This window comes from Lygodium microphyllum, chromosome 5 (genome assembly GCF_053477565.2).
Source record: "Lygodium microphyllum isolate KBCC chromosome 5, Lygodium_microphyllum_v1.1.10, whole genome shotgun sequence".
In the NCBI taxonomy this organism is placed as follows: Eukaryota; Viridiplantae; Streptophyta; class Polypodiopsida; order Schizaeales; family Lygodiaceae; genus Lygodium; species Lygodium microphyllum.
Window position 1 is genome coordinate 141626589 of NC_141139.1, and position 19513 is coordinate 141646101.

Here is a 19513-nt window from a genome sequence, read left to right on the forward strand (position 1 = left end):
CTTCTGCAGAGCAAGAATTGAGCTAGATCTCTCCATGATTGTGATACCATGCTATCTGACAAACTTCTCATCCATGAAATGTGCAAAAGCTCTAGAGTCCAAAAGTGTTGTAGCATATAGTTGTCAATGTGGTATATAAACTATTACTAACAATATAAAACTTGAAGTAGCCTCAATTGACAAGGAGGGGCCAGCTGCATGATCCCTATTGTGATTGGGTATCCATGTTTCCCAAAAAGGACACAATAGAGCTTCATACTTGCAGTCTCTTATTAGAAAAATGTTAAGAAATATACATAATTCCACAATACAAACATAATCCTTGAGAGTGTCATCGTTGCTTTTTTTGAGTTGGCAATGGCTTGAATTCGGCCCAAAAAAAATGCATAGACTTAATATTAGTTTCTTGTCCTTCTTAGGAGGCCATTTTTGTCATGGCATCTAGACTTAACAAAGTTCCATGGCACTTCCCTTAGTATCTCTCAAATATCTAATTATCATATTCTATTGCTTGAGAAATGAATATTGGGGATAAAGGCACGTATGTCTAGCTGCCCATGTATTAGATACACTAATAGTACATGCACCATGTACTAGTTACCCACAGACCTGTACACTGTAGGTAGTGGGCACCCATCACTATCATTTTATTATTTATTCTTTCAATGACATTTGGATAAAGGGAAGGCCGGTCACACATTGTGACTGTTGGAGTTTCCACATCTTCTCTCTCTCTCTCTCTCTCTCTCTCTCTCTCTCTCTCTCTCTCTCTCTCTCTCTCTCTCTCTCTCTCTCTCTCTCTCTCTCTCTCTCTCTCTCTCTCTCTCTCTCTCTCTCTCTCTCTCGTGGACAAAGCACACCATTGTACCTATCCACAAGTCAGGGGATCCTATGGATCCTAACACATATAGGACCATCATGATTGAGCCAGTTTTGTCCAAACTTTATGGCACGGTGATGGAGGAGGAGCTCAGCACGCTAGCAGAGAGAGAGTGCATGCGCACACCCGGACAGGCAGGGTTCAGACGGGCATTTTCTACCATAGACCACATCTTCACTCTCCGTTGTCTGATCGACCAGACACGAGTGAAGAAACAGAGATTGTACTGTTGCTTTGTGGATTTCCGCAAAGCCTTTGACATGGTTCCGAGAGAGAGGCTTTTCAGACGCCTACTTGATCTGGGGGTGGATGATGACATGATGTGGGGTATTTATGCACTATATGAGCGGGTTACTGGCAGAGTCAGATGTCCGGGAGGTATATCAGATCCCCTTGTGAGCACCATTGGTGTGAAACAAGGATGCCCACTCTCACCGACTCTATTTGGGCTATACATTGATGAGATAGCAGAGTTTATTCAACAGCGAGCCGGTGGAGGTATAGATCTCAGTGGAGCCACAGTTCATATCTTACTATATGCAGATGACATTGTGTTGGTCTCAGACTCAGCTCAGGGATTACAGCAGCATTTATTAGCATTGGATGATTTTTGCATACAGAGAGGCATGACAGTGAACCTTGGTAAAACCAAGGTTCTTATATTCCATACATCAGCTCAGATACGCAGACAGAGTATTTTCATGGCAGCAGGAGGGAGTATTGAGGTCACTGGATCATATGTATATTTGGGAGTCACCTTTACAGCAGCTTCAGGGACTTTCTCGATGACACAGGCAGCTCGTGACCGCCTCACTAGAGGATACTCAGCATTGGCTCTTATGGAGCGACAGTGTTATCAGGCACACTTCCGGGAGCCCCGCACCAAGGGGTGGCTCTTTGATACTCTAGTCACTCCAGCACTGATGTATGGAGCAGCTATATGGGGGCCAGGCCTTGCCGATTATGTATGGACATTGATGGAGAGACCTCAAGTGATCATGATATCTAGATTGATTCGCAGCAAGGCCTCAGTCCCACATGACATTGTGCGAGCAGAGCTTGCCACACCGCCCATGCTAGTCGAGGCATTATTTCAGACAGTCTGCTTCCTACACAGATTTCAGGATATGGACAGAGATCACATTGCATATAGAGCATATATGGCATCTCAGGAGATGGCTCGAGAGGGGGATACCACATCATGGTATGCACAGACTAGAGCTTGGTTTGACAGACATGAGCTGGACATTGATAGACTCCCACCTCTTCTATATGATACTCAGGCTCCCACTTATACCCTCTCTCTCTCTGAGAGGAACAGAGTCATCAGACAGGAGATATGGCATATTTATATACAGAGGACATGGGTCAGCCCTGCACAGCCACTGCCATCGAAGATGGCACATTATTATACACAGTTCTTGAGCATATCAGAGCAGGGATTCATAGAGATTCCGAGATATATGCAGATCTATATGCCACATCGATTGAGAGTTCTTATTGGACAGCTCAGGGTATCATCACATCAGCTTATGATTGAGAGTAGCAGAGCCAGTGGCCAGATCTATATGCCACATCGATTGAGAGTTCTTATTGGACAGCTCAGGGTATCATCACATCAGCTTATGATTGAGAGTAGCAGAGCCAGTGGCATCCCATGGGAGGAGAGGATATGCCCCCTTTGCAGATCAGAGGTGGAGAGTGAGGAGCATTTTGTTCTCAGATGCCCGGCATACTCAGAGTTGAGATCTAGATACACATTGAGCAGCTCACTTCAGGGATGTATGACTGATATGGATCAGAGATCATTTGGCCGTTTTCTGGGAGAGGCATGGCACATCAGAGAGCAGAGCACACAGTGGGTCCCAGTCAGAGAGGGGCCCACCCAGACGACTATTACACAGTTCTTTCAGACAGACAGAGTGAGAGCTACTATACCAGCCTCCAGCCAGACCTCCGGGCTCACACTACAGCAGGCTGAGGACCAGCGTACCCGACGCCGCACGAGGATCCGGGGGTTTCGAACCCCATAGCCACACCGACAGGAGATCCGGAGGATTCTTGATCTACATCGACAGCAGACTGAGATCCGACGACACTCGACACATTGGATCTCAGATCTCCAGTTTGCTCTTTCTCCACCGCCGATGTACCACATCCTGCATCCAGGAGGGATCACCTGCTATTAGCGACTTCGACGACTGCTACTACATCCCAGGATAGTATATCTCCCTGCATCTATTACATATACACATCGCACCACTTTATCACAGCCGACAGTTGTTCCCCTATCACAGCCGACATTTGTTCCCCTTTTGTAGCCATTATCTGGAGTACCAGAGCTACATACGCACATACACATATACGACACTTATCACACTCACAGCACCGTATTTTCAATTTCCAGTTTTTAGCTTTTCATTCAGCACTTTTATTTTGGATAGCTGGACCTCATCAGTTGTATCACAGTTTGTCTCATAGGCCAGTTTTGGTCTTTAGAAGACGTTAATATAACTTTCTTCTCTCTCTCTCTCTCTCTCTCTCTCTCTCTCTCTCTCTCTCTCTCTCTCTCTCTCTCTCTCTCTCTCTCTCTCTCTCTCTTGCTTCCACTCCATGCTTCCACTTTAGGGCTCACTCCCTTCAACTGGTATCAAATTCATCTTGCCCAAGAGCTCAAGCCCACGACCCAACATTGCTTCAACTTGTGGAGAATACCTTTAGCCTCACAGTTTTAATGGTGGCAGCCATAGCTTAGCTTGAAGTAGTATATGTTGTTGCTCAGTTACTTTCCAACTTGTCAAGGCATGGTATGGAGCTTCATTGAGCTCCCCCTAAGCTCCCCTTGATCCCTATTGACCTCAATCTAGTTAGCAGCACTAAGCCTAGGACAGCGAGCACAATTTGCATTGACTAGGCTATCCCCATCCCTACTCAAATTCGATTCATCCTACCTCATCTCCAGCTCTTGGCATTGCTTGTCCAACTTTGGGCAATCACTTGGCATCGTACCTAGAACCTTTGGCATGAGTTTGGGCATCAACTGGAGCTCTTGGATTCAACCATTAGCTTATAGTTTATGACAATTTGTTGTATTACAGTTCTGGATAGCCCTTCACTCATTGTCTAGAGGTCATTTAGGCTTCTCGAGATGCCTATTTGATGTCGGATCATCTAGGGATGTTATACCAATGTATTGGAATGCTATGGAACTGATTTGAGAACTCTTTTGCTCAATTTTATAGAGGTTTTTTACTGTTGCAATAAGTAGGGCTGAATGCTCTTTTATTAGAGATCTCGTATGCCTATTGTTGTTGGATGCTTCCAGAGCACTTTGGATGCTACACTGAGATATACCATTGATGTTACATGCTTAGTTATATTCTTTATATGCATTTGAGCTGAGATTGAAGCTTTGACTCTTCACATTGGATGTCAATCATTGTTATGTATGGTTATTTAATGTTACAGTAAGAGTTTGCAAGTTACTTGGGTTAGATGTTGCGGATATATGCTACTTGGATCTTGGATGTATGGATGCCTTCCACATGATGTTTTGAGCCTTGTTTGGTCAATTAGCATTTGGCCTTTGTTTCAATGGGAGCCGTTGGTCGACACTTGGATGTTACATTAAGCATTTGATTATGCAATTGAGCTTGAGGGTCTTACAATGAGACCGTGGGATTGGGTGACATATACATGGTCTTGTTATGCTTTATGTATGGGTCTTGTTATGCTTTATGTATGCAATTGATGCTAAGTGGCTAATCTAACATTACTTCTGGGCCAGCACCTATCTTTGTCACAATCTTGTCAATGATGTATGCACCTTGATTGGCAATGTATTGAGCTTCCTTTACATTGCTCAGTCTATTGTGCCTTTGGTCGGTCTCTTATGTTACTTGTGACACCCACTCTATGCATGATCCTTATGTCTACGGGATGTATCTTGGCCTAACATACTAATCCTTTTAACAATTCTCATGGTAGTCACATATTCACTCACTACTAGTTGGAGCTATTCCTTAGCAGGTACAGTTCTTGTATCAATGTGATTACCCCTTTTTGGCATTGATCTTTTATTGTTGTACTTCATTTTCAGTATGTTGTAATTGCAGTTTACTACACTGTTTATGCGAGTAGTCACCTCCATTTGATAGTTCTTTGCATTGAGTTTGTGGATAGTTCATTGCTTGGTCAGTACCCCTTGCTTTTAGCTTGCTTTGATAGTGGTTTTGGGGCTAATTTGCAAGCATGTTTTGCCCTTGTGTATATTTACTTGGTCTCATTATGGTTGGTGGTTCTAATGATACTATTATCTTTAATATTGACAAGTCAGATGGCACTAACTACAACTATTTAAAGGCCTAAATTTGGCAAGGTTTTGTGTAAAAAATGTAAATTAAGCCTTTGAAACATGAGGGTCTCAAGCCCAAACATATTGATGCATAGGATTGGGCTGAGTTAGATGAGCTATGTAAGTCCAACATCATATTGATCCTCTCTAAGCAAGTGTTCTATAATGTTGTCTTTGATGAACAGTCGGCATAGGATTTATGGCAGAAGATTTGCAATGTCTATGATGACAAGCAGAGCCCTGCTTCTCAGATGTATTGGCTGAAGCAAATCATGGACCTTTGCATGAAGGAGGGCACTTCCATGTCAACCCACTTAAATGAGTTTCATTCTATTCTCAATCATTTGTCTTCGTAAGGGATTTAATTCAATGGTAATCTTTCCCCCTTTTTCCTCTTGGTTACACTACCTAAATCATGGGATACATTTCGTAATGCTATGTGTGTAAACAAGTGTACTAATGGGCTAGAGTTACAAGTTGTAGAGGGTGTACTCTTGAATGAAGAGGCTAACAAAAAGAATGTCGATGTTGCCTACACCTCTCATGCTTTAACAGTTAGAGGTAATAATTCTAAGAGCAGTAATGACAACTATGAGAGAGACTCTCAACAATCTCATTCTCAGTCACATGGATAGTCTCGCAGTAATTCCCGTGGTCGTAAGTCCTCATTGACTTGTCAATACTCTAGGAAAGCAAGACATATTCAACCACAATACCATAAAATGTTTGAGGACAAGCACAAGGAAAAGGGCAAGGGTAATGTACATGACAAAAAATGAGGATCGTAGCATTGTCCCTAGCAATTCTAGCATTAAGATTGAAGAGATTAATATCGTGCAAACTAATTCTGATGATGATTGCATACTTGCAGCTTCTTCTCTTGATACTTCACAATAGCTGACTGATGCTTTGTTAGGGTATACTCAATGTTGGCTGATAGATTCAAGGGCTTCCTTTCCTATGATCCCTCATAGAGAGTGGTTCCACTCCTATCATAGTTTGACTGGATCTGTCCATTTGGGTAATGACCTAGCACTAAAGATAGTTGGTATTGGTGATGTCCAACTGTAGTTTGGTTTAGGTTGCATGTTTACTATTCATGATGTACATCATATACCAACTCTCACGACGAAGAGCCTTATCTTTGCTAGCACTTTGGATGATGTAGGTTACATTGTTTCTTTTGGTGATTCCTAATGGAAGATTAACCTCGTGGGAATCTTGTCATTACATGTGGTGCTAAGTTCGATGCTCTCTACCACTTGCTTGTATCTAGGTCAGTTGACCATGTTTTGGCAATGGATGTAGTTCCACATGTTTCTCTCTGGCATTGTCACCTTAGGCATATGTCCTTCAAAGAAATGAAAATGCTTATCGGTTTGCAGTATCTTCCGCCCCTTGACTATAAGTGTTTTGAGTCTTGTGATCATTGTTTATATGGCAATAAATACATAATACGCATAAAAGTTTAGTCTGACATGCATGGGTGAGCCTTTTGGCTCTTATTCATTCGGATATATATGGACCCATGCCCTGCAAGTCATTAGGTGGCGCAAAGTATTTCATTACCTTCATTGATGACTATACGCATAAGGTTTGAGCATATCCTATTAAGTGCAAATCAGATGTCTTGGCTACATTTCGGCGTTGGCTTGCTATGGTTGAGAACCAATCTAGATATAGGCTAAAATGCCTATGGTCAGATAATGGGGATGAGTACGTCTCTAAAGCCTTTGAACGATTTTGTGATGAGAGAGGTACTAAGCATCAGAGTTGACTACCCCATACACACCATCTTAGAATGGTAGGGCTGAGCGCATGAATAGGACCACTCAGGAGGAGCAATTCTACAATATGCTTAGCCAAACAAGCTTACCACAACATTTTTTGGTTGAGGGAATTATTACTACTATACATTTGATCAATCAATCCCCATGTACTGCTCTTAACTATCAGGTTGCAGAGGAAGTATAGTCTAGAAAACCTCCCTCATTTGCATGTCCTTGGTTATGAGGCTTTCTACCATGTTCCCACAAGGACAAATGAACTAAGCTAGATCCTACGTCTAGGAAATGCATGTTTCTTGGTTATGGAGATGTAGGTGAGATGGACTATCACCTATGGGATCCGTAGGCTTGAAAGGTTATCCACAACCATAATGTTGTTTTCCATTAGAAGGAAATGCATAAGTAGCCTGAGCATGTAGTTGACGTACACATGATGATATTTTAAGAGGACACTCTTGCTATTGTATAACCAGTTAGACAGCCTATAGTAATGGATGATGCTCCAATGGCCCATGTCCCTAATGCCCCAAAGGATATACAGGCCCCACGGCTTGTTTTGAGGTGGTCTACTAGAGATAGACAACAGCCTACACGGTTTGAGCCCTCTATGGATTATGTTATGTTGACAGATGTTGGTGAGTCTCTTACTTATGAGATGAGGCCATGCACCTTGGGCATAATCATGACCTTAATAACATACCAAACCTCGCAGCTCAAATGCATCAACTGAAGCATTAGAATACATGTGGAATTTAGCCCATGTAACTTTTAAACACACAACCTGTGACACAACTTGTGTGAGCATCAAACGATTCATTTCATTTTACTACAACCAGCAATGTAGGCCATTGCCCATTGGTCTTTATTACAGTGAGCTATTGGCCTACATACGAATTAAATTCATTGATGTGATATAAACTCATAGATGAATTTTTTGCATGCAGTAACATGCATGACTTGCTCAACCACACTAAACAATCCCCACGAGCACATATGCCCAGTTGCACATTCTTCAAAATTGAAATTCACACTATATAAGAACTGGTTTTCATCTATTTTCGACAAGTATCCATATTTTTTAGACCAGATGAATATGCACTATTCTATGTGATCCCTGAACGATTGATCGACTTTTACATTTATAGTTACGACCAAAATCTCGAGTGACAAAACATCTTGTGAGGACAGTTCCTTAGTTTGTGACTAATTCAAGGTTTACAACCTTCACTATTACAATGGAGGAAGTAACTTGATGGGTTTCAAAAGCTATAAATGATACTGAATGGGATAGCACTGCTTACCTTGGGGGTACAAAATAATACATGTATTGCTATCACATGCGCTTGACTTTAGCATCTTGACTTCAGCATCGAGTTGAAGATGCATAACATAGTATATGAAATACTATTGTGAAAGACGCGCGTTTGGTACTTTTGTGAGTGCCAACAAAGGGTCAGTGCTAGCGCAGACCGTTTCAACGTGCATAAAGGTATTAATTGGGTGTACATTTTCTTAGTCAATGGGTTGGAAAATAGGGCTAAATACACACCGTAGCAACACATACTTGGCAATGGACGAAGAGACGCACCGAAACTTTGTAGCAATGCCCTTCTCAGAGTCACCCCTATGAAAAAGTGTCGTCTCGGCATGGCCTTGGTAGTAGTGGATCAGTCAGCCATGTTCACGATTTGTGGCCTTGGTGTGGTGTGGGCTGGCGTGGGATTTGGTTCCTTTGCCTACTGGAAAGCGTGCTTTGCCATACACGTGGGTGTACAAGTTGAAAATTAGCCATGGCTGCCCTAAGCTGGCATACAAGGCCAGATTGGTTGCTAAGGGTTTCAAGCATTGAACATGGTGTAAACTTTGATAAAGTTTTATCTCATGGCTTCTCTATGTTTGGTATTGGCTTTGGTTACTCAGCTTGACTTGGATCTTTATCAGATGAATGTCAAGGCGGCTTTTTTTCATGGGGACTTGCATGATGAGATTTACATGGAGCAACTTAAGGGCTTTGCAGATTTGGCAGGGACCACCTAGTGTGAAAATTAAGGAAAAGCCTTTATAGCCTTTACACAGACACCTAGGGAATGGTACCACAAGTTTCATGATTTTATGCATTCATAGGGATATTCCTGCAGTGATATGGATCCATGTTTATACACGAAGAAGGATCTGGTGGTAGCCTTATGATTTTGATCATCTATGTGGATGATATGCTCATTACTTGAAGTGCTCATGATGAGCTGGATGCCTTGAAATGTCAGATCAAGAAGAGCTTTGAGATGAAGGACATGGGATAGGCCTCACGTATTCTTGTGATGTGCATTACATGTGATCGCTCTATGGGGCTTCTTTACTTGTCAATCACAGAAGAAGCATATCCAAAAGGTCTTTGAGTGGTTTCATCTATCCTTTACCTTCTCATATGAAGATTAGTTAGGCCAATTTTCTGCCGCAGTCTGATGAGCAAAAGGCCGAGATGGCCAATATACCTAATGCATCAACAATGGGTAGTTTGATGTATACCATGATAGCCACTCACCCTAGCATAGCATTTGCAATGGGAGTTCTAGCACACTATATGGCTACACCTAGCAGATGGCATTGGGATGCCATCAAGGGTATCATGAGGTATCTAAAAAGGGAATAGAAACTATGTGCATCTATTATGGTGGCCAGGATACAAGAGTCATGGGATACACTGACTCTGATTATGCAAGACATGTAGACAGTAGGAAGTCCACATCTGGCTATGTCTTCACCTTTGCTAGAGGTGTTGTTTCTTGGATTTCTAGAGTGTAGAAATGCACGACCCTATCGACTACTGAGATAGAGTATGTTGGAGCCACTGAGGCTTGCAAGGAGGCTCTCTAATTAGGCCATCCAATATTAGACCTTGGCATTATTGATGTGATCCCTACATTGCATTCAGATTCTATAAGTGCTATTCAATTAGCTAATAATCCGATCTTCCATGCGAAGATGAAGCACATTGAGATGAGTTACTACTTCATCTTCCATGCGAAGATGAAGCACATTGAGATAAGTTACTACTTTATCCACAAGGTCGTTGAGAATAAGTGAATTGAGCTTGTCAAGATCTCAACCAAAATCTTACAAATCTACTCACTAAAAGTCTCTCAACAAAGCGTTTTGCCTTCCTTTGGAAGTTGATTGGGCATTGGATGAGATGACGTCTTTCCTCATCCTATTATTATACTTATGTACATTTGTACATTTTTACTTTTTTCTTATTCTCTCCTCACTAGGGACACATTCCCCTTTAAGTGGAAGGTTGTTGGGGATAAAGCCACCTACGCCTAGCCGCTCGTATAGTAGAAACACTGACAGTACCCCCACCATGTATTAGTTATCCGCACACCTGTATACTGCAAGTGGTAGGCACCTATCATTCTCACTTTATTCTTTATTCTTTCAGTGACATTTGAATAAGGGAAAGGTCGGTCACACATTGTGACTATTGAAGTTCCCACATCCTCTCTCTCTCTCTCTCTCTCTCTCTCTCTCTCTCTCTCTCTCCTTCCACCATAGCTCTTGCTTTCGTTCCATGCTTCCACTTTAGGGCTCACTCCCTTCAATGGAGTCACTTAATGTATGAACCTTTGGCATTGTCAACAAAAGATCTTTCACAGTATCATTCACTCCCTAACAAAAATGGCTAATAAAATAATATTTGTGCTAAGTTAAAACACAAATGTATTATCATATTTCAAATATATAAATTGATGTTGGTCTAGGTCCTTGCTGCAGACTTATTATTTTGGTATTGATAACTCTATCTCTATCAGTGTCTTGAAGGTAGCTAAGAATTCTCAAACAAAAGCTTTGAGATCATAAAATAGACGAGATTCATTCTCAAGTTAGGGTGTAAAATTTGAACCACGAGAGGGATATACTTGATAGGAGTGTGTTGATAAGCCACACTTGACAAGCATCATTAGGATAGTGTTCAAGTTGCATGTGGATGAGAAACCGCACCTATTACAAGAAACCTCTTAACTTTGATCTTGTTGTATTGAACTTTTCAAGTAGACTAACCTTTGGCTCCTTCTTGTAACTAGAAGGGCAGCCATATATATCGAAAGGCTTTCTTGATATAAACTTGCCTCTCCAAGTTTTTAGGGGTGATTTTGAAGGTCTTAGTTAGCTCACCCTAAAGCTTGGATTTCTCCACTTGTTATCGTGTACTACTTTCATTGAGTTCTTGAATGTTTTATAAAGTGGTGGTGACACTTTCCACCGTCGTATTCATCACAACTAGTAGAGACACATTCAAGTATGGAGTCTTACCAAACTATTTTGAGGGCAACAAGAACTTGGCAAGGACAAGGGTTGTTGCCTCACAACTTACAAGACAATAACTTAAAGAATAAGAATTTATTTCTTTATTGCAAAAGGATGAAGAACAATAAAGAATAACTTGAAGAAAAAGAACTTATTCCTTCATTACAAAAAAATGAAGTATGGTAATATATGTCTTGATACAAAATTGATACAAGACAAGACCTCAATATAAGACTAGATCAAATACAAGAGAAGGCAAGACAAGAAATAGGGTTACCTGGTTTGAATTGGAACTAGAGAGAACTTATCTCGCAAGAGCCTTACAATTGGTGTTGGCAAGACTAAAGGGCTTGTAGCCCAAGATCCCTATTTATACTAGAGTTGAGTAGGTTAAGGTCAAGCTTCTAGATGATGAAGCACTCTTTTAGAACCTTCTAAAGAATTTCTAGGTCCTTCTAGAACCTTCTAGAACTTTCTCGAAAATTCTAGAAATTCTTAGGAAATACTAAGTTTCTTGGTGTCCATGACATATTGTGAAATTATATGCATCAAATAATGAATTACATCATATTTAAACTCTCAATGTTCCTTGGAGTAAATAGCCAAGAAGATTTTTCCAATTCGCTCACTACTTTTGTGGGGAGCAAAGCAAGTATGTAGTCTAGCTGAAGACAATCAACCATCATGGAACTTGTTGCTAAGAAGGGCTCTTCTTTCACTACATGGGATTTGACCACCATTCAATCATAATACAAATCTTTTTTATGTGTGAAAATATAGCGTCCTTGCCTCATGTCCTACATACACAACCAAAATTACCTTTATAAATGGGTTTCATGTCTAAGATGAAGTTTGGTTGCCTCCAACTACTTATTATGTCAATTAGCCATCATAAAGCAATGATCAAACAACAAATCTAGCATGAGCAATGTGCTTGCACCTACTTATGACACCATTGATGATGGAGAGACAATGTTCCTACTTCTAGCAAATTAGGGCTCAGGGACCTGCTCGTTCCAACCAGTAGCACTCGTTGATACCATAATTGAAATGCCTATGCAATCTCAATACACCATCTAGTATTTATATCTCTACCTATAATATGAAGATGTGAGCTCTCTATATCAAGCTTGATGTGCAAAATGGGTATCTAGTTGAATTCTCTAGCATGTAGTTTAAACCTCTCACGGCTTTACCAAGTCATAAAAGTCTTGCACAATCTGTCTTGGAAGCGTCAATACTAGGCCTGATTTTCATTGTCTGCTAGAATGAACTATTAATTGAGCCCATACCTTTGAGCTATGTTGCCAAGGCCAAAGCTCTTGAAGACCCATCCTTCAGATTCCTGAATATCCTCCCAAGTCCTTACTCCTTTATAAGTAGTCTTTCATTAACCCCCGTTCATGCTCGCCATTGAAATACTACAAAAAAGGGGCACCTGAGATATCTAAAAATCTCGCCATGCCTCAGAACTTCAACTCCATATTGGAACATCCTTCTTGCCAATCCGGACAAGCTCGGTTTTGAGCTGACTGATGGCTGAATCTAAAAGCTCTACAAACTCCTCAGCAAAATTGGAGTAGGGAGTTCACTGATTTCCTTCTCAGCTAAAACTACACCCAAGTTATCATTAGCAAAACATCCCCAAATGCTAGACCATCGGGCACTTTAAACCCCTTAATGACACGAGCTTGAACCCTTTGTTTCTTTCTGAGAAGGGAGTCAGTGACTAAAGCAAAGAGGCCTGGTACAAAGGGGGTATACTTGCCAAATAGGTCTCTGAGTAAAAAGGGACTCGAAACCAGTCCCTTGGTTACCAGACAAGCAGAAAGGCATTGCTGAAGAGGGTAGCAGCCATTTTGGTGAAAATAGGGCCAAACCCTGAAGCTCTGAATGATACTATGACAAAGGCCCAACTCACCCTATCACCGTTTCAAAATCCATATTCAGCTACATAAAATCGGTCTGTTGGCTCAAAGCATAGTCCATAGAGAGAATCGCATTCATAATAGCATCTTGTATGTGACACCCATTGAAAAGGCCATATTGTCAAGGGTGAATTAGCTTGGCAAAGACGTGCCAGCACTTATATCCATGATTTTGTAAGAGAAATTCAGCATTATTAGTGATCTCCAATGCGATGGCCTCTTCTTTTTCAAAATCTTGGGCAGTGGCGTGATAAGCCCTTGCAACCGAACTTCTTACTGTAGCTATACAGAGTAGAGGTTGCATCCTCAAAAAGGTTATGAGCCTATTCCAACAAGAGATGCAAGATGGCACTTAAAGGCATCCAATATTTTTCATCATCATCTTTGACTGAGCTACCTGATTCATCTTCATCAGCTGCAATTGTTTCTCTTTAATGCTTACCTTTAAGAGCATTGAAAAAGTGATCAGCCAACATTTCCCAATTGCCTCTCGGTTGGGTTTTAGTAGCTTAAACTCAAAAAATTTCTTGATCTTGAACAAAGGTTTCAGCCTCGTGTAATACCCTTTGAAGATAAGGCTCATGAGGGCAAGGAGCAACAGCTATAACAGAGAACTTTTGCATGCAACACTATTATCACTATGTTTCTTTCCTATTTGAAAGCCTCGCACTTGCTATGACTCTTGGCAAGGGCAGCAATACTTTCAGAGCACCTCAGCCAGTGGTAACCCAGGGCTTACCCTGAATCCCTTGGTCTGTTCTAAGCTTTCTTAAGAAGCATCCAATCAACCTTCTGCTTTAGGATGACCCATCCTTGGCCCTCATAGTACAAACTTTTGAAGCATATATGGAGGCCACTACCACCGCTTCCTCCCTTACCTTAATAGTTGGCAGCCACCCCTCTACCCATCATCCATTCTCAATAGGAAATTAGCCTTCAAGTACTCTTTGATAAGGATGAGTGAGAAAACCCTGTAGTTTGGAACACATACCATATTGGTAGAGAGCAAACGAGGTAAGATACTTAGCACTTGCAAGAAGTAGATGTGAGGAGGGAAAGACAATAGATTGGGGTTGGCCTCTGAAGGTCAAAGAAGGATGTCAAAACCTTTGGAAAGCATGCTGATGAAGAGGCGGGTCTTCACAAGAAAATGTTACCAGTTTACCAGAACCCATGTTGCTAGCAAACGTGGAATGCCCTGCTCATAAGCCCACGGCTCACAAGGGACTCAAAGTTGTGGGAAATCATTAAACCAGCACCACAGGTCCTTGCAATCAATAACTTACCAAGATATAGAAGGAAGACTATAACAGAAACCACCCAGTACAGAGTTTCAAGACTGATATAAATGCTCAAGAAAGTAAGCCCACAGCTCACAAGGGACTCGAAAGTTGTGTGAAAGCATTTTGGCCAGTATGACACACCCTCATAACCAAAAATCTACCAAGGTATAGAAGGAAGATGCAACAGAAGCCACCCAATAAAGTCTCAAGACAGAATAAGTGCACAAAGGGTACAAAAACTGTCAGTCAGTAAATTTTCTGAGTCCTTCAAAGCCATTTGCTCTGCACCATTGGTTACAAGAAACAGTTTATCTTTACTCAGCATAACTGTTCCCATGACAGACCAATAGGCACTCAGCATAACTGTTCCCATGACAGACCAATAGGCAGCTCTCTCAAGTGAGCTTTCAGTGCCTCACATTGCTCTTAATCCAAGACATATTTTGTCATATGTGAAAAAGTTAGTGTAACCCACTTACTGACATTAGAAGACACCTACTGCTGTGATGACATAGTGCCAAATCTATAGATAAGTACAACTCAATTCACAGAGCTTTACAAGCCACAGTTAAGGTAAAATACCAGAAACATAAGCCTCAGGGTGCAATTAAAGCTTCATTGCCATTCCTACGTCAGCTACAGAGATCTGGAAATGCCTGTCACCACCTGAGAAACCTTTGGCTTTGGAACCTCATTTCAATGTTTCTGATCTCACTTACAACCTCTTGGTTGGCATAACATTCTCCAATCATACAAAATATTTATAAACCTCTCGTCACAGCATACCAATCTGCTTTCAGCACATCAGTATTTCCCCGTGAATCCTTTGCCGCCATTGAATGAAAAGGAAATTACATAATTTGGAATGTTTTAAAACAACTGAAGAATCAATAATATCGCCCCTATCTTTTCTGTTGAAGCCATCCTACAAATCACTACCAGCAGTGCAATGTTATGTCATGCACACAGTTGAAACAATCTTAGAAAACTTGGCATTAAACTAACATGTCGTCCAATTTTTGCCAAGTGAAGTAAAGAACTACAGAGAATCCATTAGAGATAAAGTCAAGTTTGTCATCGATATATGAATACAAGGTTTACCTTCAGTTTTTAGGGTCAAGGTGTCAAAAAAGGGTACACACTTAAAACATATCCCAGTCTATTGACTTGAAGGTGTTAGCATCAACAAAGATTGCAGTCAACTCAAAGCATTAGAACTTCCCTTGTGATCATGCTGCTTCCAATAAAACTACCAAAGTTGAGCTCCTCATGGCAATGGGAGCAGCATGATTTGTAAAGAAAGTAATAGAATAAGCAGAGAACTGTAAATGCAGTAAAGACTGCCCCTGCCATTAAAAGATACCTTGCACAAGCTTGAGAATATCTATGAGGAAGAGGGTATTATATAGTCTTGAAACCTCGTTATACAGCTTTAGAGTGTTTTATCTAACTGTTTTCGTTGAAAGCAACCGATCGAGCTTGTGCTGCAGGGTTTGGATGAGAGTCCTGATGCTGCTGTTGCTGCTGCTGCTGGTGCTGGTGCTGATGTTGTTCAGGTTCCACTTGCTGTTGGGGAACCTGCCCCATCAGCTTTGGCTGAAAAACATCAGCCTTTGGCTGAAAAGTGTTAAAGAAGCCAGCTGGAAATGGAGGCCCAGGAATGCTTCCAACTCCAAGGGTTGTCAAGATGGAGCTACATGCAGCTTCCTCTGGATGGTCAATCCGGAGTGTCTTAGGGACACATAAAGGTTCCTGCTCTTCTACAGAAGATCGAGAGCGTTTCCCAGCTGAATTGTTTGGTGATGACGTAGCAGCAGCTGCTGCAGCAGCGGCAGCAGCAGCGGCAGCAACTGAAGCACTATTAGCATTCCATGGGTAATTCCAAGGTGCACCCCATGTGTAAGGGTTCCACCCCGGAGGCCATGGCATGAAAGTAGCAGCCGCAGCTGCAGCAGCTGCCCAAGCTGCCGCCATAGTTGTATCAGGCTGCGTCATACTGCTGGCAGGCTGTGGTGGCACACTGCTGGCAGACTGTGGTGGCACACTGCTTCCTGGCTGTGGCATGGCGCCGTTCATAGCAAAGGGCCATAACCAAGGCCACATTACAGCACCCCAATTTGCAGGATTCCCAAAGCCCACAGGATTTGCTTGATTAGCAAGTCCTGTCCCTTCTGGTCTGCTTGGTGTTCCAGGGTCCCCTCTGGTTGGTTGCGAAACCCCTTCTGATGCTGGGGCAGTGGTCACAGAAGAGCAGCACGTAGACTCAGAGTTCTCAACATTAGCAGCTGCGTGAACAATAGAAGCCGAACCAATCTTTTCTGCTGCCTGAAATCTCTCACCTATGATTGGTACCAAACATGGCCGCTGTGCTGATTTGTCTCCTCCATTCGTGAATCTCTCTGCTGCATGAAGCTTTTCACCTACCATTGGTACTAAACAGGGCTTTTGTGCTAGCCTGTCTGCTGCATTTGCGCATCTCGCAGGAACATCCACCTGCCTGAGATCATGACTCATTATCATCTCCTTTGAAGAATTTACCAAGGGCAGGCATCTGATGTCCGACCCTGTGAAGCTCTGGGACTGCTGAAAGACTGGTTCCCTCAACATATCTGTGCGTAAACCCAGATCTGAGTTGGAACTTGAGATATGGTGGCCTGAATGAGGCTGCTGAGCCGAATCGGCGGCAAAGCTGATCCTTGAGACTGCACTCTCAGAATGCGCATGGCCATTCTCGGCTTGAGTTGACGTGACATTTGCAGATGCAGACGGGGTCTTGTGCTTGCGCCTCCCTGCACCCACAGGGACATTTCGCAGGGTTCCACCGGCGGTCCAGTAGCGCTGGCAGTTGCGGCAGAAATGGCGTGGCTGCTTCACATTATAATTGTTGAAGTAGCAGAACTTGGTGTCCAGGCTCTGGCAGCGAGGGCAAGGGACTGGCTTGTCGGGCTTCCGGTGGTGCTCCATTGCGAGGCTGAGGGGGAAAGAAGAAGGAGGAGGGCTTGCAACGTCGGTGGCGATGGCGGGACTGTTCTTGTTATCTTTCTCATCAACAAGGGGGGGGATAGTGCGGCCGAAAAGAAGAAAGGGATTTTCAGAAGGCATAGCAATGCAGAGATAACAGGAGAAGCGGGACAAAAAAGAAAGAATAGAAAAATGCAAAGGGCCGGCTGTAATCTGTGAGGGAACGGCTACGGAGGGTTGGGGTTCGGGGAAGCCATAGCTGCAAGCTCGGATGAAAGTCTTCTTTATCTATTCTTTGCTGTTCCTGCGTTTCTGCTGTTTTTTCAAAGAAGGAAGAGGACCTGCAGATTAGGGTTTCAAGAGGAACTTCCCTTTGAAAGAACTTTAAAAAGTGCAGTACTTGAAAAGATGAAGGCGGCAACTTCCTCCATGTCAGCAGCCCATTGCCACGTCTGCTTGCCTCTCCTCACTTGACATAGCATTTGTTAGCACTGCGTCACGCCCGCAGCGATAGAGGGCAACATACTGATAATGAAGTCTAGGCTTCCTTCCGGTCGCACCAGGTGCAAAGAGCTCTTTCATTCATCGCTAACAGGCCACATTAGAAGCTGGTCATCAAAGTACTCAATGTTGGCTTTCTTTTATTCACCGCTAACGAGCTCTAGGGTTGTTTTATTTATTAGCACTCTGAGATTGATGCTAAACCTGTGTTTTACCCGTGTACTAGCAAGGGCACCAAGGGTTTTGGTGAACCCTACTCCCCAGAGTGTGGACAAGTGGAGTGGGTTTAGCTCATCCCCAATGTTGCCACTTCTTGTTTACATGACCTGACTCTTGAGATAGGTTCATGTTGCAAAATTATGATATCCATTTGTAAGGTATAGGGTGGTGCCACATCGAGGTAGTCTACTAGCAACATTTTCAGTAACTAAGGAGGCAAAAGAACATGTTGCACCATATTCGCTTTAGTTTCAAGACTTCCACAAAGTCTATAAACAGTTGGGCATTTTACATGACTAATCACAAAACCACTAAAATTTGTAATTTATACTTAAAATTGGGTAAAGATTTGTGGGGTAGTGGAGAGATTGTGTTTAAGGACATTAGGGACTCTAAGATGCTAATCCTAAGACAGTGAGGCTCAATAAGAAAATGTCCCCATGAGATCTCAATATAGGTTGAAAAGGCATATCCAACTGTTGTAAAATATGGATCTTCCATGGGCAAATTTTTGTTCCATCGACACAAGCATTTCCAAACATAAATTTGTGAAGATCAATGAAAGAAAACCAGTCACTTGCCCTGTCACAATCAACAAATGTATATTTATACTATTATGTTTAAGCAACCTGGATAGCAAATTGAATGGAAAAGTTCTAGATCATCTTATGTGCACTCTTTTTTTGGAATGCAAAGTACTAGATCATCTTATGTGCACTCTTTTTTGAGATTATAGTCATACCCATAGGAAGAAAAGAGGTTGGTAATGAGACATGCTAGGGCCTAAGGGATGTTGCTACTATCGGTAACAAACGCCCACAGAAGCAAAGCAAGGGCCCAAGGGATGTTGCTACTACATGTAACAAACACATAGAGAAGCAAGCAAGGACCAAAAGCACTGGCATGCTGCTAATGGAACCGAGGTTATGAAATTCGCGTGTGTTGTCACAATCATCCATGTGAACGCCTTGTGTGAACGAGCTCTCCAATGGGCTGGTACCCTCCACCAATACCGAGCCTTTACTTCTCATCCACAAGAAAATTCTGCACGCTTTCCACCAAGCGCTTTATCAAAGGCCCCTCGATTTAGAAACGGCTTGAAAGAAAAGGCCCGTGGGCCCAAAGGGCACCTAAAAAGCGTTAAAAGATGCGTCGCGTGCCTTTTACGTTTGAAAGCAAGTGGGGAGGGGGCTGACGTGGCAGGAACGCGCCGACGTGGCGGCCGAGCGGGCGGGAGATCACGTGGCTGGATGGGGGCAGGGGCGACCACCGACGTGGCAGAGTACGCTGTACCC

At 42.6% G+C, this 19513-nt stretch overlaps 1 protein-coding gene across 1 annotated transcript; it reads right to left on the minus strand.

Moving 5' to 3' along the window:
• Window positions 1-15569: 15569 nt before the first annotated feature.
• LOC148036468 (uncharacterized) lies at window positions 15570-17872 on the minus strand. Its single transcript, XM_087678455.1, has one exon. It carries the CDS (start codon window positions 17637-17639, stop codon window positions 15984-15986), a length of 1656 nt encoding a protein of 551 aa, XP_087534581.1. The 5' UTR covers window positions 17640-17872; the 3' UTR covers window positions 15570-15983.
• Between the last annotated feature and the right edge of the window lie 1641 nt (window positions 17873-19513).

Excerpts from the sequence above, each read along its gene's own strand:
- LOC148036468 (XM_087678455.1), bottom strand. The coding sequence starts at position 17,639 with ATGCCTTCTGAAAATCCCTTTCTTCTTTTCGGCCGCACTATCCCCCCC.